Source organism: Spermophilus citellus (assembly GCF_964194105.1).
Source record: "Spermophilus citellus genome assembly, chromosome: 9".
Taxonomy (NCBI): Eukaryota; Metazoa; Chordata; class Mammalia; order Rodentia; family Sciuridae; genus Spermophilus; species Spermophilus citellus.
The window spans coordinates 105,728,459-105,754,698 of NC_138191.1; the positions used below are offsets into that span (position 1 = coordinate 105,728,459).

Consider the following 26,240-nt stretch of genomic DNA (forward strand, 5'->3'; position numbering starts at 1 on the left):
CCAGTTCCCCATCCACTATCAGCAGACCAACATTTTGGATATTTTGCTCTGCCCTTGGACAACCTAATGGTGTAGGTAGTTTGTAGGTGCTTAGCTATCCCTATTTTAGCACCAAAAGTCCTCTGTTCCCTGAAACCCTTGGCTGCGGACAAACTTGGTAGCTGGTTAAAGGTGAAACTGTAACTTAGTGGTTTGTAGCAGTTGAGGGAAGAAACCACTTAGGGATGAGAGAGTGGTTGATCTAGGAGAAAGGACTTTAGAGTGTTACATATCTCTATATTGAATCCTAGCTCTGCCACTTGCCATCTTTGTCTTCTCAGGTAGATCACCCCTGTGACCTGTGGAAGGTCCCCTGAAAGCAGAATGTTTTCTGTTAGAGCTAGAAAATCATGGAAACATCAGCTCAGGCAGAGAAGAATTTATGCTTTGGAAAAACAAGCTGTCTTCCTCCGTCTTCTACTCGTTAGCTTCTTTGTATGTATGCGCAACAACATTGAGAGTGAGGATTGTGGGCCAGAACAGATAGATCTAATCTGAAGGCTCAAGGTTCTTGCCCTCCCTCAACTCATAACCTAGAGTCATCCATGCAGCTGCAACTATGTTGGAGACTTTTCAGTGGCAATTCTCTGGAACTTTCTGCCTGGGAATCCTCATACATTGTTGTTATAATTTGAGAACAGCCTCTCTTTCCAGGAGACAGTAAGACTGAGTGTAGCCCTTCATATTAAGATAATCAGACTTTGTTGACCTATCAGACTCTGAAAGCTTGCTAGCCCTACTTCTTCCCATTTGGAATCTCACCTTCACCCCTTACTGGCAATATAGACATAAGTAAGTGACTTACCTCCTTTGGGCCATAGTTATGAAAATAAGGATAGTAATGATTCCATTCCCACCTTGTGAGTTGTTCCCTTTTGGCACCTAGCACAGCATCTGCCACAGAGTACATAGTAAATGGAAGGATATAAGATGCTTTTGTTTTTCACATGTCCTGGAGATTGTTGGAGATTGACTACTCTGCATCCTTTTCACAGACTTTGAGCTTCTCAGGGAGAGGTACCACATCTCATTGTATTTATCTCTATGTTTTCATCTAGTCCCTGCTTGGTAAATAGTAGGTGCTAAATAGTATTGGTTTATGACCTACTGATGGTGTGGATGTCACGAGAAAATGTATGTGGAAGCACACTTTTGTAAGTAGAAAAGCATAACACTTTGTATGTCCCTCCACTAAGGTATTTATCACAATGTACTGTTCATTATTTGCTCACTTATCTTTTATATTCACTAGTTCGTGTACTTCTCTAAAGCAGAGACTATGTCTTATCTCTAAATCACACTCCAACACTTCATGATGTCAGTAGGTACTCAGGTAGTTTAATTGAGTGCAAATGGCATATGAAGATAAGGAATTGTGAAGCTGTTATTAGGGGCAGGAAAGAGGGCTTGTAAATACAAACTGGCTCCTTTTTCCTTTCTGGTGCTGCCATTGCCCAAGTATTCAACTGTTCCTGAAAAGAATTCTTCCTCCGGGAATGATGAAATTGGATGTGGGGAAAAGAGAGGGACAAGGATAATAGTTTCATTATCCGAGCAACTGAACTTAGAAGCTGGGACCTGGGCACATCTTCACAAATCCTTGGTTGGAAACGATGCTATCAATCTGTAGTATTGGGATTATGTCTCTGATCATTATCAGCTAAAAACTGTCAAGGAAGTGTTTGGCATGACTTAGGTACACTTGCTGTAGTGACCTCAGTTTGGTGCAAGGTAGGCCTCCTCTTCCGTGATTGGGATGTTGGGCCCAGTATTTTCAAGTCTGTACTTGCTGAATGGTATGGGAAGATAAGAAATACATAAGTGAGGTCCTTTCTGCTCTGACTTCTCTGAAGGCTTTTTATCAAGAGCTCTTCTTTTGCATCTTCAGTGGCTTAAATGAATATGCCAATGTGCAGGCTCATTGTTAACAATTCCTGTGCAGCCAAAGGGCTCCTGCAGTCATGTTTTGAGACTGGCTCTTGAAAGGTCCCTCTTGTTACTGGGGAATACTCCTGACTGATGGGCTAGCAACATCAGAAAGGTATGTTTATGATAGGCCCAGTCTGATGTGTCCTGGTTGGTGGGTCCAGGCATCAAAGGGGTCCATGCCTTTTTCCCCACATGGAGCTGAGGTGGCTTGTTTTTTGTCTCAGGGAGGGTGGCATTGAGTTCAAGCACATCGATCAGCTCCATTTCCCTATAGGTAAGGAAGCCAGCAGGAGGGAAGTTTGAATACTAACCTGCAGTGGGGAAACCCGAAGGCCAAGTTTTTAGAGAGTCTGTTGGGCATGCTGACTTAGGGCTGGTCAGAGCAGGAGCTGGAGTATGTACAATTTTATAATAAATACTAATGAAATTCCAGGTCTATAATAGCATTTCAGATACCTAAAACAAACCATGTGCTTGTAAAAAAGTGGAAAGAGATCAACTTTAAGCCATAAATTCTTGGTAATAGAGGAGTTTTTTTCTATTTATGTTTGATAGATATTTTTGTTTCCAGAGGAATGTCAACTCCTAATTTCATAATGTATCATGGGCTTAAGAAAATTGAATTTAATAAAAGCCAAAGATGAATGGCATCCTTAAAGGTCCCAACACTTGTCTTTATTAGCAGGACAAACTGCAGGTCCCCAAACACTGCTTCTCTCAAATGAAAGTTTAAATGAAAAGTACAGTTGTGTCACAGGTTAAATTTCATTGTGGGCCCAGCTAACATTGTTAGTGAGGAGCTGGCTGTATTTGTTTCCTTAGACACCAGGGTAGCCAAACTCACTAGGCTATGGGGCTCTTTCTATTGGGGGAAGTGTTTCTCCTACTTAGTGGAAGGGAAGAATTTGTGGAAGGAAATTCAGGAGTCAAATGAGCCCAACTCAGATGGGATGCACTTCAGAGTTGGCTCTTGGAAATCTAAATATCTTATTTTTCAGGGGGACCAGTGTGTATGTTGTGTATGTGTGTGTTCACGTTTGTTTTTCAGAGCAAACTCCTTTTCTCTCTGGGCTGCTTTGTAATGCTTTGTGGGGAACAAAAGTCCTAGGGAATTGAGGAATGAGTTTTCTTTTCTCTTTGCATTAGGAGGAGAGAGCTATCACTAAGTCTTAAGCAGCATCCCAGGCCTCCTCCTCTGTCTCCCCTCTGCCTCCGCCTTGCAGCTATTTTGCCCTTCCTATGCTTGGCAATAAGCTCCTGTCAACTTCCCCATCTTTGGGGATCAGCCCAGAGAGATCAGGCAACCAGAACCTTTGAATTTCTCTGGCATGAAATCTGACTGCCCTGATTTGGTTTTTCAGTCCTGCTGTTATGTGTTGGATTGAAATCAGTGCTTTAAAAATAAGCCCACTATTAGCGGGTATGTTTTCAGGGGAGGATACATGGTTTCCCTGGGACATCAGGAGATGACTATTTCTCCTTTTGTTTTCCCACCCATCCATTTCCCCAGTGCTGTCAGGTGTCATCAGCCCCTCTGTCACTTCCCCAGGCTGTCTCTGAAGAGAACCAATTGACCTTGATTTCAGAGATACTGAAAAAGTGCCATCTAGAATGGGGGTTCAGAGGCAGGGATGCTGACTGTTGGGGCCACTGAGTGAGCAAAGCCCCCCTTTTTTCTCTGCAGTGGAGGCCTTTTCCACATGCTAATTTGACTTGGAAGATTTTGCTTTTATTTATTTTTTTTATTATTTCCTATTTGTCTCTTCCAGATGTTTTCAGGGCAGTTTTTTTGGTGTGTATGTGTGTGTGTGTTGTAAACTAATTCCATTCATGTTTTAAAAATTTATGAAAGCGCTAATAAAAATGTCAAAGTGGTAAAAATGTTAGCTTTTCCTCTGCTTTGATTAAATTTTGCAAACTGTTTTTGAATATTAAAAAGCAATATTTTTTTTTATTCTCTCTTCTTGTTTTCCCTCTTCTCTCTGGCGCGTGTGTGCTCTCCTGCCCTCTCCCCCCTCTGGTGTGTCCCTCCCTTCCCAGGAGCGATGTATGAGGCATGCTGCACAGCCAGCGTTCTGCAAGCCTGTTTGCACACCAGGACCTTGATGCTGTGCATCTCTATTAAATAACGGAGACAAATTAATCTTAGAGACACCAAACAAATTGTCACTCCTCCTCCTTCTCTTCCATTACGTTCCAGTGGACTGGGAAGGGCTGGCTAAGCAATTGGGCGAGGGCCGGTTGGGGGTGGATATAAGAGGGGGAGCATGTACTGCCTGAAAGAAAGGTGGGAGGCACTAGCTCCTATTACTTGTCTTCAGTTTTCTGCTTCTCTTGGTATCTCCTTTGGCTTTGCTTTATTTATTACTTATCTTTCTTTTTTTTCCCCCTCATAAAAACTAAAGAAACTCACAGCTCTGTTTAAACTTCATGCAAGGAAATCTATGAACTGGTCTGATGGCTGATTGTCTATATGGCAAGAGATCCAGACTCATTCCTGGACAGGAAACTTGGAAAAAGGAAGGAGGGTCTCTTTTTAGGGGCTCAAATGAGCAGGCCTCTGCTAGAGAATCTGTTGGAGAAACTGTGGTGGATTATACCACTGTCTTTCTTCCCCTTTCCAGAAACAATGGGGAGGAAGCAGGTATTTGTCTAGTCCAAGGAGCCTGTGAGGCTACTAGCAGTGGGAGGGTTAGGACTATAACCATGCTGGTGCCATCTTGTTCAGCCTTGGGATTGGCCTGGAAGGAGTCATGAGCCCCAAACATTCATTCTTTCTTAAAGAGTTATCATTTGAAATGGTTGATTAAAATAACTTAACTTCCTTTTCTGTGTTTTTGGCATTGCAGGAAATCATCGAGTTCCCCATCCTGAAACTAAATGGCCGGACCATGGAGATTGAGTCCACCTTTCACATGTATGTCCAGCCTGTAGTTCATCCACAGCTTACCCCCTTCTGTACAGAGGTAAGGGCCCTGGAGTTGAGTAGCAAGGGCTGCTGGGAGAACTTTGGGATTATTAGTACTCAATATAGGCCATTTAGGGAAAACTTAGGTCTGGTTAGTAGTTAACGCAAGCACATCTTTTGGGCCTGGTAATTAGCTTTTCATAAAGTTGTGACTCCACTTGTGCCTGGAATTCTAGGGAGAGCAGTAGCACAACCTAATCCAGCTTCCCCAACATTTTCCCTTCCTTATCATTCCTGCTTTTCCTGGCGACTGGGCAGTTGGAGTCTGAGATGGTATTCCTGGGTCACAGATTCTTTCTAGTTCTGTTTTCTTTAGGGTCAGTTGGCAAGAGGTGAAGATTTCAGCCACTTGGAAGGAAATGTTATGTTCAGGTTTTCTTAGCTTTCTATACTTCTGTAAAATGATCCTGTATGGAACATTGGTTGAATTTGTGGGAAGCACACACTATTACCAAGGAAAGAGAAGACAGGCTGGCCAAGGCTGAAAGATCCTTACCCTGGCTAGTACTGTACTGGCCACCTTGTCAGCAGATTATACTGACCCTGTTTTACAGATTATAAAACTGGGACTGACTGAGATTTTGAGGTTTGCTGAAAGCTTAGAAGAGCCATTGGCAGAGGGAAGGAGCCCCTGAAAGTTCTGACCTCCAGTACAGTGAGGAGAAGCCTTCTGTGGATGCTTTCCCCTATGACATGTCATGTTTTGCATCCTGCGGTGGAATCATGAGTCAGATACATGTAGTAACAGAGGTGATGGGAAAATGTGAATGTTCTGGGATCTTTTAGGAGTTTGGCACTGAGGTATTAGAGGTTGTGTGCCTTCATTTAGAGACCTACGTCCTACCTGTGAATGGAACAGGAAGAGAGAAGTTCTTGAGTAATCCCAAACATCTCTGGAGTGGAGTAGGCTGCAGGGGGGCCTGCTTGATAGATAGAGTTGGGCATCTCATTGACCTATAGATTGACAGCCAAGGTGCAAGGTCACCTGGACTTGATGTCAGAATTTGCCATCCGTGGCAGGTGTCTGGTCTCTTAAGCTTTTTGTTCTAAGTAATGATGTTGAGGTTTTTCCTTATTTTTATCTCCTGGTTTCCCTGCTTTTTCCTGGAACTCACCAGAGGTAAGTTCCAGGAGAAACTAATGTTTCCTTTTGGCTCCTTTTGAAAAAAAAAAAAAAATCTCCATTTTAATATGGTGAAAATTCTCTTCCTTTTGGGAAGGGAGGGAAGCCTGAGCCCTCCATTGGCTCAAAAGTCTAAAGTCTTCTCGTCCTATTCTTCATCCTCTGTGTGAGGCCTATACCTTTTGGGCTCCAGGCAGACTCTGGTTTTGGAAAGGTTACTGCTTGTTTGGGACTGTTTACCACCATTGTTCCAGAGTATCCAGAGTGCTCAATATAGGCCACTTAGGGAAAACTTAGGTCTGGTTAGTAGTTAACGCAAGCACATCTTTTGGGCCTGGCAATTAGCTTTTCATAGAACATATGGGGACCAGAGAGATTTTCACCAGAGCAGGGCTGCTGCTGCTGCTGTTAGGAGGAGGGGAAGAAGCATTGTGAGAATGTGAGGAAAGCCATGTTTCTTCTTTCTAGACAGTTTCACCCGAGGACATACATGCATAATTTGAGGGGGAGTAGGAGTATGGTTGGGATATTGCTATGAAGCCTGTTTGTGAAATAAGACTATGGTTGTGTTGCTGGCACTGGGTCATTTTGTCTCGGGCTTCAGAGCTCAAAACTCTCTATGACTTGGCCCCTGCTTTGTTGTCCAGCCTCATATCTCCTTGCTTCATCTCCCACCTGGCTCCTCTCACCCAAAGGCTGTCCTTCCATAGTTCATGTTTGCACGTGGTGGTTCCTCTGCCTGTACACCACTGCCGCTCTCCTCCCTCTACCTCCTGTTGTCTTCTAGAAGTCTGTTAACGGTCACCTTCCCTGGGAAGCTTTCCCTGATCCCAGCCTGGGTTGTGCTTGCCCCAGCTTTGCGCTGATCAGACACATTATACTTTTAACTATCTGTCTCCCCACTAGACTGTGAGTTCCTTGAGGACAGAACTAGACCTGATTCATCTCTACCTCATCATTAGGGTCTGATATTGAATAGACAACACTTGAAGTGTCTTCTGTAGATAGACAGATGTTGTCAAGGAGTTGTTCCCATCTCTCCCAAAAGCAACTGTACTCCTGACTTGCTCTTTTGAGTAAGTAAAGTCTTTTTGGAAAACTTCAGATTATCTAAATATCGCTTTGTCTTCATACCAGGTAGAGCTGTATTACAGAGAGAAGCATAGACATAGGATGGAGGCTGTTCTGGAATTTCACCCACCCTGGCAGTAGCTGCCTTTATGGGAAGGGGTAGAGGTAATTTTTTATTAGGAAGTATAACAACCCCAAGCCCTTTCAGATGGTATCCAAGCTGCTATTCTGGTGGGATTTTCTCTTGTGCACAACAAGTTCTTATGAACCTGAGCTTGTGCATGTGTGTACATACACGTGTGCACACATGCATGTGGCAAGTACACAGGTGAACACAATCTTGTGTGAAGAGAGACAACAGGAAAAAGAATTCTCCCTTGGGTGCTTAGCCCACATACAGACACTCTTACTTCTGAGGCTCCGTGTAAGCCTTCTTGAGATCCTTTCTTAGTTCCAATTGGTAGTCTGCCTGGAGACCCGGTTCTGACAGAGATAGGATGAGCTGTGTTTCATTCCCTCCCAAGGCCTTTCCTTACCTTGAGGATCTGCTCCAGCACATCAGCACGTCTCTGTCGCTAGCAGCTGAGCTGCTTCATAGTCCTTGACCATGTGCAGTCTTTGTTGTTGTTGTTGTTGCATGAAAAACTAGAAAAATACTCATTTTGCTAAATGCCAGTGAAGGGCTTTTGTCTTGCACCTGTACTTAAAAAGGGTGAGATTTATTGGTCTCTTTGTCTGAGGAGAAAGAGTGGGTTTTATTATCAGATTGTACACCAGAGACAAGTGCTTATGTAATCAACAAACTGTCTTGGTGTCAGAATACGATTGTGTTGGAGATAAACTGTGAAAGGAGAAAGCACTGGATGCTGACATGCTATTGGCAGCGAGTTTCCTGGGCTGCTTCCTGTAGTTGCTAGTATTTAAGAAGAAGCCAGATCATCCCTAGACAAAGCCCTTGTGTGGGTAGGGGATCTCAGTAACCAGCCATGTTATCAGTCAGGGTCAAAAGCCCCTCGCTTGTGGTTTCCGAGTCTGGGGAAGTGGGAGTTAATCTGTAATCCCTCAGTGAAAGGAGCCACAGAACACACATTAATTCTTTCTCTCACCTCTCCTGCTTTAAGTGGTTAAGGTCTCTGAGCTCTGTTTAGCCTGTGAGCCCTGGTTCTCAGCTTAATAATACTTGGCTTTGCTCTAGTACCTTTCATTGTGAGGATGTGAAAGCTTATTACAAACATATATTAACCTAAGTAGGAATGGGCTTAAACTGCAGCAGGAAGGATTTAAGTTAGGCCTAAGATAGAACTGCCCAATATTTATTTTATAAAATTGTCTCTCTCCCTCACAGTTTTTTTTTTAACATAATTTTTTTTTAGTTGTAGATAGACACAAGATATTTATTTATTTATTTTTATGTGGTGCTGAGGATTGTACCCAGTGCCTCACACGTGCTAGGCAAGTGCTGTACCACTGAGCCACAGCCGCAGCTCCCACAGTTTCTTATATAAGTGTTACAGTTTGTCAGTATTAAGTAGGGGACTAATTCTCTTAATTTTACCTCTTCTACATCCAGTGCCTTTGCAGCACTGACAGAGATAGGATGAGCTGTGTTTCATTCCCTCCCAAGGCCTTTCCTTACCTTGAGAATCTGCTCCTGACAGATAAGCAATGGGGCATTAGGCCTTCTCCTAGAAGACTATGTCTGATTGAACCAGTATATAAGCCCCTGTGTTTCTGAGGGTCAAGTTCAGATCCTTTAGGAACTCAGCTGTGAGCATGCCTGGCTGCGTCACAGTGAAAATGCTTATTCTATGGGAAGCATGGGCAGAGAGAAGCTGACCTCACCAGGCTTCTCCTAGGCTGGGATTACTGATCATGGGAGTAGAGTTCGTGAAACCCCAGGATGCCAGAGCCCTCCCCCAGCCCAAGATGAGAAGAGGTGGGCCTTGTCTATAGTGAGGAATCTTGGAACAGGACATCTGAGTAGATCCCCAGTTTTCCTTTTTGGTATAGTGAGTTTCTTACCCATCTATAATTTTCCTGAAGTCCAGGGCAGGTACTTGTGGGGTACATGGGTGGGGACCTTAGTCCTGTCTGCAAAGGAGGGTCATGGAAAAGAAGGTTCACAGCTACTCCCACTTCTGAGAAAGCTCTGGGTGCAAATGTCAGCCTTGTGTCTAGTCCGAATTTCCTGGGGCAAGGTCAGAGTCACTCCTCTTGGCTCCCACCAAGGGTAACTCAGATGAGCTGTACCTTGAAGGGCTTCAATTCTCACTCACACAGGGAGCCAATGGAAGTGGTGCCAAGAACATTCCAAAGTCCCAGCCAAGGCCATGGAAGAATTTGGCAGGAGAGAAGTTGGGTCAGAACTGGCAACGATGGTGCCTGGGTGTCATTTACTAATCTGGAGAGTGGACCTGGAGTTGAGATCAGGCCTACTCCTGATTCTCTTTGGCCCCTACACGCCTGAGACAAAATAGGACCTGCCTGCTTACTGTGTAGCTCTGGAAGGTGGACAGGCTTAGGGTACCACTGGGTGGAAGAGGAGGCACCAAGAAGAATGCAGATTCCCCTAAGGAAGGGTTATGTTTTCTTCACTGCTAGATCCCTGATTCCTAGGATAGGGCCTAGCACATAGTAGGTACTTGGGGAATAGTTATTGGCAAAATAAAAGGAAAAGTCCTTTGTACTCCCAAGATTAAAGTGGCTGACCCAGGGCCGCCTTCCCTGCCCCCCACAGTTCTCTGAAGACCTGTCTTTTCTTTTCCTTGACTCAGGCCCTCCCTCTGCTGGGCAGTTCTTTGCTCTCCCAAGCAAGGAAAGGGTGTGGAGGTGCAGCCGGGTGGGCATGCTGTGGGTTAAAGCCTTGTGAAACAACAGCGTAGTTAATCTTTCTAATTTATTTTCCTTTTAGACCATGGGAAGTCTGTAGGCAGCAGCTGTTACCCAATTAAAATACAGATTAATATAAAAACAGTTTCTGGAATATAAAATAGAGTGGCTGTGTCCTTACACTTCCTTAAAATACCACCTAATAATGACTTGATGAACTACAGAATCCCACCTAGAGGAACTCAGCATTCTTAAAATGAAAATTTCTTCCCTAAAAGGTGTGTATTACCATTCCATGTAAGTCACTATGAGAAAATAACCTTCCCTCTTAGAGCTGGTGGTTTCTATGAGTTGGGTATTTTGAATTCATTAAATGAAATTAAAGTTTAATTGGAGTTTTAAACCCCTTCCCCCATTGGAAAAAAAAAAGTTATTCAAGTAAGCCTGAGATACTACTCTTTCTGGAAGTAGCCAGGGGCACGTTGGGCCCATGATTTTTGGCTGATTTCTAACCAATGTCCAGGAGAGGGGTCCTCATGCCTCAGATTCTTATAGGCAGTCTCTCCCTAGTCTGTGCGTGAGGGATATTTTTACTTAAAAACAAAACAAAACAAAGTAGAAGAAGCTTGTTTGACCTAGGAGGAGCAGGGGCCTGTGAGCCAGATATTTTCTAGGCCAGATTCTGTACATCAGGCTTTTGGTTTTAGTTTCCTCATTGGTTATAGGCGCCTCTTTTCTCTTTGGCTCGTCAGTATTGAGGACCCAGGTGTGCAGGGTGAAGGGTAGATGCCTGTGGGGCTTCACTGGTATGATGGAGAGTGTGGCAGGGGTGAGTTCTGGACATGGAGGCTCAGAGGAGGGGGACTTGAAACCAATTGTGCCTATCCTGTGCTAGTACCCCCCAAGTTTTACAGGAACTTCTGTGAAGCTTGGAGTTGAATTTACTTCAGGCTGTATTTTGGGGGAAGTTATTGAGCCTTTTGAATACAATAGAAATTTAAAATCTTTTTTTTTTTTTTTTTTTCCAAAATGAAAGCTGAAATGGGTACGAGATACACCCTGTGTTTAGAATATGTTTGTGTGCCCCCATCTTGTGGGGAAAGCTTACCCAGTGTCCTGGGACTTTTTATTTTTAAGGCTCCTAGTGGATTCTGAGCTGGAGACAGTGCAGGGTCGGAGACCTTTACAATAGAAGGAGAAAGAAAGGGAAGGAGCTGGTCCAACTTTGAGTCTGTGTCCTGGTTTTCCACCCAAAGGCTGTTTCTCTTTCTTTTCAGCTCACCGGGATTATTCAAGCCATGGTGGATGGTCAGCCAAGCCTGGAGCAAGTGCTGGAGGTAGGTTGAATGACCTTTAATTCCTGACCTCTGACCCCTTCTTGCTTCCTTTCTCTCCCTCCCCTCCTGAGAATGTAGCCGTGTAATTTGACTATGATTATGGCTTGATTAGAATAACATTTGCTGTCACATCAGTGACATGCTGTTGAGAGTATTGAACCATTGATCTGTCATCTCCAGCTGTTCCCGTCAGGGTTACTGACAAGATGTCCGAGTGCTGCCAGGAGTCAGGAGAAGGGCCCCCACCCTGCCTGTCCTCTGGCCCTGCCCTGGTGGCTCTGGGGCATCCTGCACTGCACCCAGGCAGGCGCATAGGGGAGCTGAGCTGTGTCACTGGGGAACTAGCCCCTGGGACTAGAGGTGTTTTTGTTTAGCTTTAGTGTTGGCTTCTTGTGGCATGTGAGCACTTCATTAACTCACCCAGAACTCCCCATCGATGGCTTTTGTTTGCTGTCAGCTCCTCCAGGAGCTGCGGCTGGGCCCGCCTACCCCACTGCAGCTTGCTGCTGGATGCCTTGTGCCTGTCAGGGGTGCAGAGGCTGCGCGGGGTAATGATTCCTAATCAGAATAATTACAACAATTGCTTATGTGAGGAAATCAAATTAAAGACTTTAGAACCCTTGGCAGAGACCACACTTCTAAGGATATTTTCCTCAGGGAGCTGGAAAAGGTTAAAACACTGTTTTTTGTACCCTAGCCCAAGGGAATAAGGAAGGGTGGTGTTTGGTCTTAGGTTGCCTATCCCCTCCTCCTGTCTCCGGGTTTTCTGAGGGGGAGAAGTTTCTAGGGGGAGGGGAGAGGAGAAAAGGCCTGTGGGTCTCATTAGGTGCTTTATTCATTTTTAAGACCAATAAACCCAAAGCTCGGACATAATCAATGCTTGGGAAGAAGCCACATATTTGGAGGCATAGCAAACTAGCAGGGCATATCTGCCTGGGAGGTGGACAGCCTTGAGGAAGTAGGGTAGTGGCAGGGCAGGGGCACCAGATTCCTCCCATTAGCAGAGAATCCTGTCCCATGGGAAGAGAGAATTTCCTGGGGCTCCTCAGGATGCAACAGGCTCCAAGAGGAAGGTTTAGGCTCCTCTCAGTGGTGGCTTGTACTCTTGTCCTCTGATTGGGTCAGGGTTTGGGCACCTGCAGTAGATTGGGAGAAGGTACTCTGGGAAGCGTTCTGACCCCATTGACTTATTTTATTTTATTTAATTTTGAGGGGAGATCCACTGCTGTAACTGAGGGAGCTCCTCAGCATGGGCCACTCCCTTTTAAGACCAGACTCAAGGAGAAAGAGGCCAATCCTTCCCTGTGTCCTAGCCAGCAGCATCTCCAGTCAGGGCCTGGCCCCTGTGGGAGGCCAGGCCAGACAGCTTTTCCTAGGAATGTCTGTGGCTGGGATTCTGTCAGGAGAATGCTTGCTGTGAGCCAGCACCAAACCAGGGCTGTTGAGATGCAGGGTGTTTTATCCATGCCCCCAGTTGATGGGGAGATGTAGTCTTCAGAAGGCAACCCTCTGCTAACCCCAAGCTAGACCCAGAGCAGGGTGCTTAGAGGATTTCTCAGTCTTGCCCAGAAAGCTATTTTTCTGACACTTCAGCATACTTTGTGGGTGAGAAGGGAAGATTCCTGGCATCAACTTGAATAGAAAGTTTCTGGCAGGACAAAGAAACTAGATGGGTCCCATTAACCCTGAGTCGGTTATAGAGCTAAAGCTAATTTCTTGTCCCAACCAATGTCCTGAGCAGGCAGCCAGCAAGAGGCTTGCCTGGCTTGTTTATTCTAAGTGGAGCTCAGGCTAGGCCCTACCAGGCTGTCAGTAACTGAGAAGCCAGAGCCAGCTGATTGGGGTTGTCTTGGTGGTTCCTCTAATCCTTTTTTCATTCAGGCATAGCAGGCAAGAAGGACAGGCCTGATTCCAAATGTAGTATTACTTCTTTGGACTTATACAAAAGGTGCTCACTAAGTGCAGCATAAGTGAGTATTAAGGGCTTCTGTCTCATGGTGGTCTTGGTAGGCATGGCCTCCCGACAGTCCTGTTCTATCCTGCTGTGTAGGAGTTGGGGCATTGGGAGCCCTTGTAGCACATGGGACACCTACCTTGGGAATGTAGTCCAGCAGGTTCACCTTACCTGTTTTCCTGTGGAAAGTCTGCCTTATTTTCTTTAGGTAGCCCCAGGGAAAGGATGTACTGGTGTGTCCACAGGTACATGTGTATGTATGCAGGGGGTTGGGCTGATGACTGGGGAGATGATTATTCAGAAGGCCTAGACACACTGCTGAGGAGTTTTCTCTGGCATACAGACTATGAAGAGAGTTTAGAGATGACATGGTCTATATAGTCTGACACTAGGGAGCAGCTCTGACATTCTGGGTGTCGTCCTGCTACAGCCATGAAACTAAATAGGATCTTTGGCCTTGCTCAAGGACTTCTTTGGCATGGGCCACACCTCCAGTATCTCAGGGGTGTTTGTGGAGTCAGCATACACCTCCTAGAAGTAATCTTACTTAAAGGTACCCATGGGTTTTCCATTACCTGGTTGTCACCCAAGGCTTTTTGCAGTCTGGCCTAACTAGTCCCCCAGCCTCATTCTTATCCCTCCTGTGGATTTCACGCACAACTAAACTTGTACCTGCTTGTGTTTTAGTCCAGGAAATATCTTTTGAATAGACACTGTGCTGGATTAGGGTCAGTGAACAGTTAAGTCAGTGAGTGCCTCTGCATTTATGGTGCTTAGTCTGGTAGGGAAGACAGACATGAAACAAATAATGCCTCTCAAATACAAAATTATTATGCCTATATCTTTGCTTCTGCAGTAGTAGCCATTTCCTCCTCCTGGTCCTCTAGCACTTTGGTCACTTCTCCATTGCTGTATCTGTTGTATTGTTTCATGATGATCTGCCATTCTCCCCTTCTCGGCCTACTGTCCTATTTTGTGCTAGGCCCTTAACACATTATCCAACTTAATTCTCAGAACAACTCTGTAAGGTTAGTCATTCTACCCTGTTTTATAGATGAAGGAAACTGAGGTTCAGAGGGGTTAAATGACTTTTAAATGACTGCCCATCAGTGACACAGCCAGGATATGGAAGAGCCAACGGTTGGAACCCAGATGTGTCTGACTTTTAATCCTGCATTTTTAACAACTATATGATACAGTCTTAAAAAATAATCCCCCTGTGTGCATAGAAGCAGTGGTGTGATCTGCTGCACTCCCTCCTCATGCCTAGGATCTTCTAAAAAATAGGCAGTGCTTCATGAATTCTTCATGATAATTCTCTCGTTATATACTGATTTTAGTATTTGTACTTCCAGTGTGAGTGCAAACAGTAAAATCATTCAGAGGGAAAGAAAAATGTAAAGTATGTTTAGGAACAGTTTCTTCCCTTGTGTAGGATTTGAGCTAGCCTTCAAAATATTCTGCTAAATTTGAATCCTCAACTGGGAAAAGGAGAAAGACATGGTTGATTTATGAGCTTTTAGCAATAGGAATAGGCAGTGCTACCCAGATGCCAGGATGGGGCTTCAGCCCAGCAAAAGAGCCTCCTTTGAAGATGAAATTTTTTTCACATTCATTTGAAAAATTACCAAATTCATAAATTTGGGGTTTTTTTGTTTTGTTTTTTGGTGTGTGTGTGTGTGTGTGTGTGTGTGTGTGAGAGAGAGAGAGAGAGAGAGAGAGAGAGAGAGAGAGAGAGAGAGAGAGAGAGATGCTGGGGATTGAACCCATAGCCTTGTGCAAGCACTCTACCAACAGAGCTAAATCCCCAGCCCCCAAATTTATGAATTTGGTCAGTAAACATTGGGTGGAAGAGTGAAATGAATAAGTGAATGAACAAAGCTGTGGATTGGAGTACCTGCTTGGGGCCTCCTTCTGGACTATTCTCATGGCCCAGGATAATCTATGCTGGGCTATGCCTTTGTCGGAGGACCAATGAGAGGAACAACTAAGTTAGAGCAGGCTGTTGGACTGACCTGCTGGATTAGGGGCCAACTGCCAGGCAGTGGGAATTGGAGGGTCCAGCCCTCCCACACACTTAGGCTTGTAGGTCTTCCTGAAGGGATCATCCTCCAGGTGCCTCCATAGTTCTGAGCTAAAGCGAATAAGATTACGATTTTCTCCTGCTCTGATTACAAGCAGCTTATCTGTGTTTCATTGTTGTGACTCTTCATAGACTCGGGGGGTGGGGAGGGAATAAAGGAAAATCTCATCTGTTTTTGTGTACTTTTCAGAGGGTCCATGAGTGGATGGCGAAGGAAGGTCTCTTAGATCCAAACGTCAAGTCAATTTTTGTCACCTGTGGAGACTGGGACTTAAAAGTCATGTGAGTACGAGAAGGGCTCCTTTGCTGCCAGGGCTTGGACTCTGTGGGATCAGGCTTACCTTTCAGAGGCACATGTGTTTAAGCCTGCAGGCAGCCTGGGCAGGGATGCCTGGGTCTTTGGGGCTACCAGGGATGAAGGAGGGCTGGGAGTCCTGCCTTCCACCTTTCTGGAGCAGGGTGAGATTGAGTTGAGGGCCCTGCCTAGACTGCTGTTGTTGGGACCTTCCTGCCTTTGCCAAGATTCATTCCTCATGACATCCCTACTAATTGCTGGGCTGCATATGATCTCTCGAAGGAAGGTGTTAAAAGAGGGTGTTGCCTGGCATGGTAGTAAGCATCTGTAATCCTAGCTACCAAGGCAGGAGGATCATAAGTTCAAGACCAGCCTCAACAACTTAGTGAGACCCTGTGTCAAAGTAAAATCAAAAGGACTAGGGATGTAGCTCAGTGGTAGTGTGCTTGCCTAGCATATGCAGGCCCTGCGTTCAATCCCTAATACTACAAACATGCAAAAAGAGGTTCTTGAAAAAAATATTTAACCAAATACATATATTTACTATTCTGAGAGTTCTAGAAGTAATAATGCATTTACCAATTCTATAAAGTAGGCACTATTCTTATTTCTGTTTTATAACTGAGAACATTAAGCACAGAGAGGTTAAGTAACTTGCCAAGGATACACAGAGCCAGGATTCAAACCCAGTCAACTTATCTCCAGTGTCCTTGTCCTTAACTATTACACTATGCCACCCTTTTATCTTCCATGTAAGACCCCGGTGATCTAATTGAGAGCCTCGTGGTCAGATAAGAGAGAGCTGCTTCTAGGAAGCTGCCCATGTCACCAGCCTCCTCTTTTCTCTTTTGTCGCCACTGCTTTTTCTCCTTTGTCTCCTGATCATGCCCCAGTTACAGATGACAACTGGTTTCTTTGCTGGGTTGACACTTCTGCATCTTGTCTGTCCTCATGGATACCTGGCTTCAGACAGCCCCCAGGGAACTAACGGAGGGGTGGAGGTGGTGGGGGCACTGTTTGCTGAGGATTGATAGAATCGATATCTCTATGTTCTTTGTCACTGAAGACAGCAGCAAGCATTCTGTGTGTGTGTGTGTGTGTGTGTGAGAGAGAGAGAGAGAGAGAGAGAGAGAGAGCGCGAGAGAGAGAGCACTCTTGAGCCTAAGGTGGGTATTGGTGGGGGGTGGGCAGTAATGGCTCTGGTGTGACATTTTCTACTAAAACAGCACCTTTTCTCACCAAGGTCCTTTTGGACACTGGAAATTGAGGTCGAGTTATGCACCCTGGTGGGTGTCATGCCTGTATTGAACCCCAACTCTACAGTGGGGTCAGGAGGAAGAACAAACCCTAGAACACATCAGCACACACACACATTTCACCTGCCAAACACTTTAGGGTGTGTGTACACAGTGAGTGCACATCTGTATATGTGCTCCAGGGGTCTCCACTCTTCTACATGGCACTCATCAGAAGGATTACACAGGCTGGGATTGAAGCAGATATGAATCAGAGAAGTCATGGAGAAGAGGTGGAAGGGAAGACTTGTTCTTGTTGGTGGTGTGCTGAGTAGCTCTGAGCCCTTGAAGCTGGGACAGGAGTTATGTAGGGCTCTGCAGCCCAGGAGATGTTATACAGAGCAGGGCAGGGCAGGATCAGGCTGCTACCCAGCCTTCTAGAGCTTAGGTGGGACAGGAGGAAGGCACTTTGGCCCAGTCCAGAGATCCAGTTCCTCCAGGTAGCTTTACTAGAACTCCCACCCTACCACTGTTTTTCTCTTTGGCATTCATCTTCAAAGGCCCACATTTCAGAATCTTCTGCTGCAATAGCGAATGGTGTATATATGAAAACACTTGTGCATAAGGCTGGAGACCATCTGGCTGGGCTTCCTAAGCTTGGACTTGGTCTCCCCATGAGATAGACAGTTTCAGAGGGGTTGTCATTTTGGGTCTAGAATGTTCTGGCCCGGAGCTCTAGTGTAGCCTTCTGGTTCTGCATGTACTGCAACACAGTGTGTTTAGGACAGATGTTGGTGACTCAGGACACTGCCCTGTATCTTCACAAGAAATTAGGTAATTGGAAACATGGATTGTGTTGTGGAATCCAAGCATATATGAAGGGAAACCAAATTATTAAGAACACATAACCTTGCCTCATTTGGTCTTCCTAACCACTGCCTCTGGTCATGTCTCCCTTTTATTCATGAAGCAAACAAAACAAAACCCTCCTAAGGTTATGAGAGTTAAAGATTTGTAGCTAAACAGAATTGAATTCTAAGATGGCACAGTTTCTAAAAGAGATGGGTAGGGTGGACTTTGATGCTGATTTGGGTTTATTTGGAGAAGGCCCGTGAGGCCCTGGGGAAGCGGATGCAGGAGGAAGCAGGTGGCAGTGGTGGGAGGAAGGCTCTGTGACTGCCTTTTAGAAGCAGGACTCCGCACAACTGCTGGGAAGGTTCTTAATTAAATGTGTAACAAAATAAAAACAGCCAGAGAAGAAACTTAAGTAGTGCAGCGTGACAGTGCACAGCTTATCGGTGTTCCTGGAACCTCTCGTCAGTCGCTCTCGGCAGAGCCATCACCTTTTTGTTCGCCTGGTAAAGGCTGCTGATGAGCCTGACAAGGGTGGTGTTAAATTGACACTCACAAGTTGTTAGTCTGTGGCTTACTTCTTATTTTGACATCCATTTCCAGATTTAACTAAGTCTAAGGAATTCAGCAAATATTTTCATTTCACACTCTAGTATTCTGGAAGCATGCCTCCTTCTCATCGCTGCCCTTACCCCCATCCCCCCAAAGCAGCTTCACATCACTTTTGTTGGAAAGAGGCTGATTAGTGCAGCACTGAGAAATGGGAACTAAAGTGGCAGCAGAAAATCCCACTGGAGAAAAGAAATCTGCTCCCATCCTGACAAAATCATTTTGTGTCCATCTTTTGTCAGAGCCCGATGAGTTGATACTCCAGGTTTATAGGGCTTTGATGCGATAGCCACAGATCCTGCTAGGCAGGTTTAAATTTAGCGAGTGCAGATTTAATTTTCCTTTAACTTTTTAAAGAAATGATACTTGATATGGATTTGGCGCTTGATCACCTTCTGTACCTGTCCCACTTTTCCTTTGCCTTCTCTGGTTTCTTAAAGCTCCCATGAAGTTTAGGGTTGTTTCTCTGCTTACCAAGGTCGAGGATCACCTGCTGAAAAGCACTGCATAACTGAGAAGCTTGTTCAGAGGCTTTCTGGGTGGGTTGTTGGTCTGAAGAAGAGGGCAAGACCGGAAGAGGTGAGGCTGGCTAGAGGGAGGCCCTCACCCTGGATGCAGCCTCTGGAGAGGTTCAGGATAATCTGATGCTGTACTCTGATGGGGGAGGGGCGGAGCTTGCTCAGAATTCAGAGGCCCCTTTTCTAGGCCCAGCTAAGCTTTAGAACAGGAAGTTCTCCCTTAACATGTAGGTGCTGGGCTGGCCTGGTCTTCAGTTTTTTGCCTGCCTTCGTGGTCTGGTGTGCATACTTCACCCCTCTACCTGTGCTCTGCTGAGGTAGGCCTAGAGCACTTCAGATTTTAGAAAGTCTAGAGATGGAAAGATACTTGCCCAGAGTCTACTGCTTGCTCCTGGTGTGGGGAGCATGTGCTTGGCAGGTATGACCAAGGGTTCCCAAGCTGTGGTCAAGTGGCCCAGATCATTGAAGAGCCAAACACAGGGATAGAACCACACACTGGAGACCTCTGTGGAGTGGTGACTGTCCTGGGAATGGCAGAAGATGGCTGAAACAGTGGCCCAGGAGCATGCTGACTATGGGGTCAGTTTGGATCCTCTTGACATCGTTTAACAAAGTTAAATTTAATCTTCTTGAATATATTTTTAAAAATCTTTTCTTTGTGTCTTCTGAGTCTCTGGCTTCTCTTTCTCAGTGGGAGAAGGAGAAGAGCTAACTCTTTCCTTACCTTTTTTCTTAGGTGTTGGTGTTCCTTAAATATTGGTGATGCTTTTATCTCTGTCTTAGCTATCTTTTCCTTTTATTCTACACACCCGCACTTACCAAAATGGTCATATCTTTTGCCATAGCTTCAGCTGTCTTCTGTATGCTGAAGTTGTCTAATTTTTTTCCTCAAGTGAGAGATAGGAGAACGACAAAGCAGCTGAGATCCTGTTGGAAAAAAGAAATCTGCTGCATCTTCCACTTCAACTCCAAGCCTGCATATCCAGCTGCTTCTCTTACATCTTTATCTCAATGGCCACAGGATCCTTAAAGCTCTCCTGCTACCTTTTTACCCAGAGAGTGACCTCCAGCATTCTCTCAAATAATGACTGGTACCATCTACTCGGCTGTCCTGTCAGATACCTGAGAATCATCTTTTCTCTAGTCAGAATCAGTTAATTGCCAAATCCTGTTGATTGTGCCTCCTAGAGGTTACTGAATCCATTCCCTTCTTTCTATCCCCACTGCCACCACCCTAGTTAACATGATTATATTCGTGAATTACTACCAAGCCTTCTAACTAATCTCTTTGACTCCAGTCTTGCTGCTTCTATTCCCTCCCCCCAATTGCTGCAGATTGTATCATACCTCTGCTTAACCCTTGTCCAGGCTCAGGCTCACCTTTGCCCTCAAGCTCAAGTTTGCACTGTTGAGACCATCAAGGCTCCTGCTAGCCTCATCCTTCAGTACTTTCTATGCATCCCCCCATCCCATTAAGACGCTGTAGTTGACCACTTCTTAATAGCTTTCGTCAGGTGCCTTCCTTTGTGTTCTTAGAGCCCATGTATTTATTCATGCATAAAATTTATTGTAGCTGCCTCCACTTGTCTGTCTCTCTCACTAGACTGTGAGCACTGTTATAATGCTAGGACAAGGCTTGACTAGTTGTTCAATAAATATTTGTTAAATGATTTATTTATTTTTTTTTGGTGGTGCTGGGGAGTGTACACAGAGCCTTGCATATGCTAAACAACATTCTACTACTGAGCTACACTCTGAGCCCCAGTATTTTTGAATGAAGATCAATTAAGTAATAAAGTGGTCCTATGGAATCGTGTTCAGAAATAATGACTGAGAATTGATAGTGGGTAGATTCAGGGAGCATTTGTTGCTAGTGTATAGGAAAGATGGAAAAGAAGGAGACAACATGGGCCTTGCTGGCCTAGCCTGTATGTGAGTTAGAGAACAAAGCTGTTAATGTCAGGAAGCCCCTGGATTTTTCACTGCCAGTGCTGTTGAACCCTTCATGGTGGGTGCTGGGTGGGTGAGGTAATCCATAAGCCTAGGCAAGAGAAGAGAAACTGATCCTGGGCACAGTGTGAAGTGCTTTCTTTGAGAGATTTGTGCCTTTGGGGTTAGAATTCCCTGAAAGATTTAACCTCTAGAGTATAAAGATCGTGTTTATTGTGCACTTATTATACACCTAGAGCCCTGTTGTGCTATTTGTACATATTATGTCATTTAGTCCTTACTACAGTTCTATGAAATAAGTTTTTATAACACTTTTTTAACAAAGGTAGAAACAAAGGCCCAGAAAGGTAAATAATTTGACAAGGGCACACAATCTGTCTGTGGCATGGCAGGGATTTGAGCCTAAGCATTCTGACTCCAGAACTGTATTGAACTATGTGTGCTGTCTGGGATCTGCTTCAGTCCTTCTTGGCTCATGGCTGTGTGATCTGGCAAGAATGCCTTTCCTCCTCTCCTTTGCACTGAGTGGTAGAACCCTGGGTGCTCTGTGACGCCTGAGACTGGATTCCTGGTATGATGTTAGAGGAGATTTTGATATGAGGGCATGATTGGCCAGGAGATATGGTGGGGATTATTTGGGCCTACCTGGGCTACAAATTGATAAACCTTCAGATCTATTTTAAGGAAACTACAGCTAACATCACTTTGGATACTTCTATCTTATATTTATGTTTGGAAGCACCCAGGGCATCTCATGGTGCCACTAATCTTATGAGATCCTTGCCCTTTGCCCATGAGAGTGCCAATTGGTCCCAGCACTGAGCTGCATCATCTTTGATTAGCAGCCTGCTGGGGGAAGGGGCTGGTGTAAGAACTCCCTGCCAGTCCTGACTTGTCTCATTTCTCGTTACTTTTATCTGTCACTGCAAGCGCTTGGGCTCCCCTCCTGAACTAATTAAGTTTGCATGTGTTTAGACACATTGCCAAATAGGGCTTAGCAAAGCGGAACTGAGCTACATCTCTTTCTGAGTAGAGAAGGAAGGGTATATGAATGCTCCTCCACAAGGGCCAGGGAGAAGCGGGGGTGACATGCAGTGAGTACATATGTAGATGATAGACACCTGCCTGACCCTCCGAGGGATACAGCAGTCATGCAAAGCAACCTTCTGATTGACAGGGATACCCCCCCCCCCCCAGTGCTCTTAGTGAATTGGGCATTCTGAGGGGCTGAAAATGGAAAGGGGACAGGTTCTGAAGTGCATTTTTTTCCTCCCCTGTACAAGTAAAAGTGAAAGGTTTAGAGGGATCTGTATAAGGAGTGTGTATGGCTGTGTCCAGTTTGTTGTGACCTCAATCCACCTAGCTTCTAGACTTACAGCCAGCTACATGGTGAGCAAGAGTGCAGGGTAGTCTTCTTTCTAAGTCTGTGGGAAGTACACTGGAAAGTGGGACAAATGAAGGCCCAATTCCCACTGTTCAGTCTCCTATAATCCTGTGAGAAGGGACCAGGGAGAGGTGGAGGGAAGGAGGGCAGTGTTGCCCAGATTCTCCCCCACCCTGGAGATGGCATTCAGCCTGATGGATCACCATAGTGAGGTGACTACTGACAGCATGTTTTTGTGGAAGACCGATGCCTATCTTTACCCTAGTGCCTGCTGGTCCAAGGTCTGGGATGCCTGTGGCAGAACTTACTCAGATCCTATCCAGACAGCAGTTATGATGATTATTGTGGATTACCTTCTCTGAGTAAGAGGGGTGAGGGTATTGCTTGCTACAGAAGGCAGAAGAGCCAGCTGGAGATCATGGTCAAGTGCTAAGTCCTTTAGAAATGAGGCCACTGGGTCAGCTTCCTGGCCACAAAAAGACTCTCCTTGGGCAAGATCTCTCAGAGTCAGCCCAGGCTTCCAATGCAAATGAAGTGTGTGGGGGCAGGGGGAGGACATTCTGAAGTTGTATAGGAATTCTGGGTGTTAGCATTGAAGTCTAAGCTCAGAGAGAAAGGGAACCAGACCTTCTGCCCTCCCTTCAGTTTCCCTAGAGCCCTCTAGTCAGCAGAGGTGCATTGGGTTAGGCCCAAGAAGGCGGCTGGAGTTGATGGGGTCATGTTTCAGCTGCAGCTAATCCAAGTCCCTTGATATAAATCTCTCCCCGCTGCCTCTTCCTCCCTCCCATCCCCAACCCACAGACAGGGAAATGAATCCTGGCCCTCACCCTGAATACATCATGGCAGGCTTGCCTCTAATGAGAGAGGGCCATTCATTGTGGGGTGAAGCTCCCTGCAGAGCCTGGGATGCCATTAATTAAAGAAGAGCCACCTGAAGCCAGTCGTGCGGTGCAGCCTGCCACGCTCAGATGGAGTGGTGGTGGGGTAGCCTCGTTAGCCTGACAGCTCCTTGGGCTGAGAGTTCCTGAGCTTGGGGGAGCCAGGGGTGCCCCCACCTCTGCCTAAGAGCTCAGATGCCCCTGGGGCCAGCCTACTGACAAACATCCAAAAGCCCCTCCTGTATGTCCTGGGGCCTAGAACTGGCAGTAAAGGGGCTCCTGATTGTGGGCTTGGTGGGGATCATCCATTTCCCATAAGTGAGCCTTAGATCAGGAGAGAAGGTTTATGTGGAACCAGAGCAGGCTCCTAGTTCTCAGCTGATGCTCCTTCCTAGTCCTGGCACTGTAAGTCCACAGGCATCTTAACTATGACCTTCCCTCAGAGCATTTGTTTGGGATACTTGGTCTGTCCTGAGAGGACTTGGTGCCTGGAGGGGGCCTGGGGGAGAAGCTATTGTCTGGTCAACAAGCACCCTTTCCCCAGTAGAAAGAGTCTCTGGTATTTCACTTTCTGGCTTAAGGGTAGGACTCCAGTGGCAGCCTCATCTCACCCTGCACCCCCTTGGAACATGTAGAGGGTTTAAATCGTTGAAGTTGCCCAGTTAAAACTGTTTAAAGATAAAGATATTTGCTCAATGACTGGTCAGGCTGAGGTGTTTAGGGCAGTGACAGCCTCACCCTTTGACTTGCTACAGAGCCAGTGACCAAGTGGTTCTTTACTATTTAATTCATCCAAAAGTAAGTGCTGCTGCCTAGGTTCTCGCTCTAGGATTTGATCTGTGGAGCTCCCCTTGACCATCTGTGAGGGTCTTATCACTTCTTTCTTGCTGGCAGGAAGGGCTGGATGCACTGAGAACTTTGCCTTAGCCCAGAGTTGGATAAGCTCAGCCAATAAGTTGGATAAGGTGGATAAGCTCAGCCAATCTCTGCCTGGCTTGTCAGGAAGACAAATTGGATCCTATGTCTGTGGCTCTTCAGGGCAGTCTCTAGAAATCTGGCTGTATGCTCTGTGGCAGAATCTGATAGACAGGTTGCATCAGAGGGCCTTTGAACAACTGGGAACATGGCTGGACTGTATGATCCATCTCTGTCTCCCTAGAGCTTACTTGGTGAGCAGTAGCATGCATGCCAAGCCACTACCACTTAGGCCCAAGACTCGGACTGGACTTCTTGCTCTTTGTTTGTTTGTTTTTATTGTTTGTTTGTTTTTGAGATAGGGTCTCACTATGTTGCTCAGGTAGGTCTCGAACTTGTAGGCCCAAGTAAATTCCCCTGCCTCTGGAGTAGCTGACTGGGACTACAGGCATGTGCCACCATGCTCAGCTGTCTCCTCAGTATTTTGAACATTTTTTATCTTTCCACATCTCAGCTGTTTGCTTGGGTCCATCTATTCTCTGTCAAATAAAGAGGGAAAGCTGGATGGTCTTGTCTCCTAAACTCTAAGGAAAGAAACCTCTGGTGCTCCTAGGAAACATTTTTCTATGTGAGATACTTTTTAGATCAGTTTTTTAAAACTCTTTTTATAACTCTTTTTTTTTTAAACTTTTTTTTTTTTTAAATTCTTGAGCATCAACTTCTGTTTTTGTTTTATTTTGTTCTTCTAAACACGGTTTGAAATGTGTGTAGTATGGTACATTTTTTATATAAAGTGAATGGTGTGATAAATTTGTATACAGGTATACACCTGAATCACTACCACCCAGATCAAGAGCAAGAACCTTTACCAAGGGGGGAATGAAGGGAAGAGAGGAAGGATGGGAATAAGAAAGAAAACAGAATTATTCAGATATAACTTTCCTATGTTCATATATGAATACACGATCAGTGTAACTCCACATCATGTACAACCGCATGGGAATGGGAAAGTATAGTCCATGTGTATAATATGACAAAATACATTCTACTGTCATGTGTATCTAAAAAGAAGAAATAAAAAATTATTAAAAAGAACCTTTATCATCATCTCAGGAGGTTTTCTTGTGTCCCTTCCCAGTTGGATTGTCTTCCCTTGCCAGGTAGCCATTAGGTCTGATTTCTTTTATTTCTGGTTAGTTTTGCCTGTTCTTAACTTTAATAGGAATGGAATCATACAAGGTAGGTTCTCTCTTTTGTGTTTGTCTTCTTTACACAAAATAAGGTATGAGAGGTCAATCCATGTGGTTATACGTATCTGTAGGTTAGCCTTTTTATTGCTATATAGTATAATAGCATAGTTGAATAATACATAATCCATTGCATTATTATAGTGTACTTTATTTACCTTTTGAAACACCTGCCTTCTTTAGTTTTTTTTTTTCAGTGCATGATTATAGAATGAGCATGTGAATGTTCAGTTTGACATGGGAATCTCCCTAAGCCTATCAGTTTTTCCCAGCACCACTCATTCTTTAGTAAATCCCAATTCCAATCCTCAGTCTTATGGTCTTCCCTATCTATTTTGGAACCTATCCTTGCCTTCCTCTTCTCTGAGGTCCTGTGATGGGGAAAGGCTGGTCCTAGACCTGTGGCAGTGAGTGGCCTTTGAGCCATACTGGCTCATTTATTTTTCTCAGCAGTGTGTTGATTACATACTACCACACTGTGGTAGGTATTGAGGATACAGCAGTGAACAGAGAGGGAAAACCTCTCCAACATCCTGCCTTCATGGAGCTTGCATTCCACTGCACGCAACAGGCACTGTTCTCTGCCGTGGGTACCCTGGTACCAGAAAAATGGTGATATTGTCTAGGCTCTTCTGTCAGTGGTGGCGGGTCAGAGCTGGGTGGCAGTGATCCTTCCAAGGTGGCAAGGGTCTTCTGCAGGACTAGGTTTGTGGGCTTTCATCTTTCTTTTCTTTCCTGTGGTGGTGTAGCTGTTGCTCCTGCAGTAGCTGCTACTTCTGTTTGGCAGTGAAAGGGTTTCTTAGTATTGGTGCTTCCCTTCCACTATCCTGGAGTCTTGATTCCCTCTGTGAGAGGAGGGAATTAATCTTCAACTTTCCATGCCTGTAAGGTGAGTGACCTCTGTTTTGTCAGTGCTTGCCAATCTGTCCTCTAATTCCTAGCCAGGGTAATGAAGACATTACTTTGTACTAAAGCAAACCACCAGTTCTCCTGTACAGATCCTGGGCGGATCCAGGCCCTGGGA

At 45.3% G+C, this 26,240-nt stretch overlaps 1 protein-coding gene across 10 annotated transcripts in view; it reads left to right on the plus strand.

Annotated features, from left to right (window-relative positions):
* ERI3 (ERI1 exoribonuclease family member 3) overlaps positions 1-26,240 on the plus strand; it is a 133,631-nt gene that overhangs the window by 29,810 nt on the left and 77,581 nt on the right. For all 10 annotated transcript variants that reach the window (XM_081307257.1, XM_081307256.1, XM_081307259.1 and 7 more), the window contains 3 exons: positions 4,818-4,934; positions 11,237-11,296; positions 15,524-15,615. In XM_081307257.1, coding sequence (XP_081163383.1) covers positions 4,860-4,934; positions 11,237-11,296; positions 15,524-15,615 — 227 coding nt within the window. In that variant the 5' untranslated portion in view covers positions 4,818-4,859. The remainder of the gene's footprint in view (positions 1-4,817; positions 4,935-11,236; positions 11,297-15,523; positions 15,616-26,240) is intronic.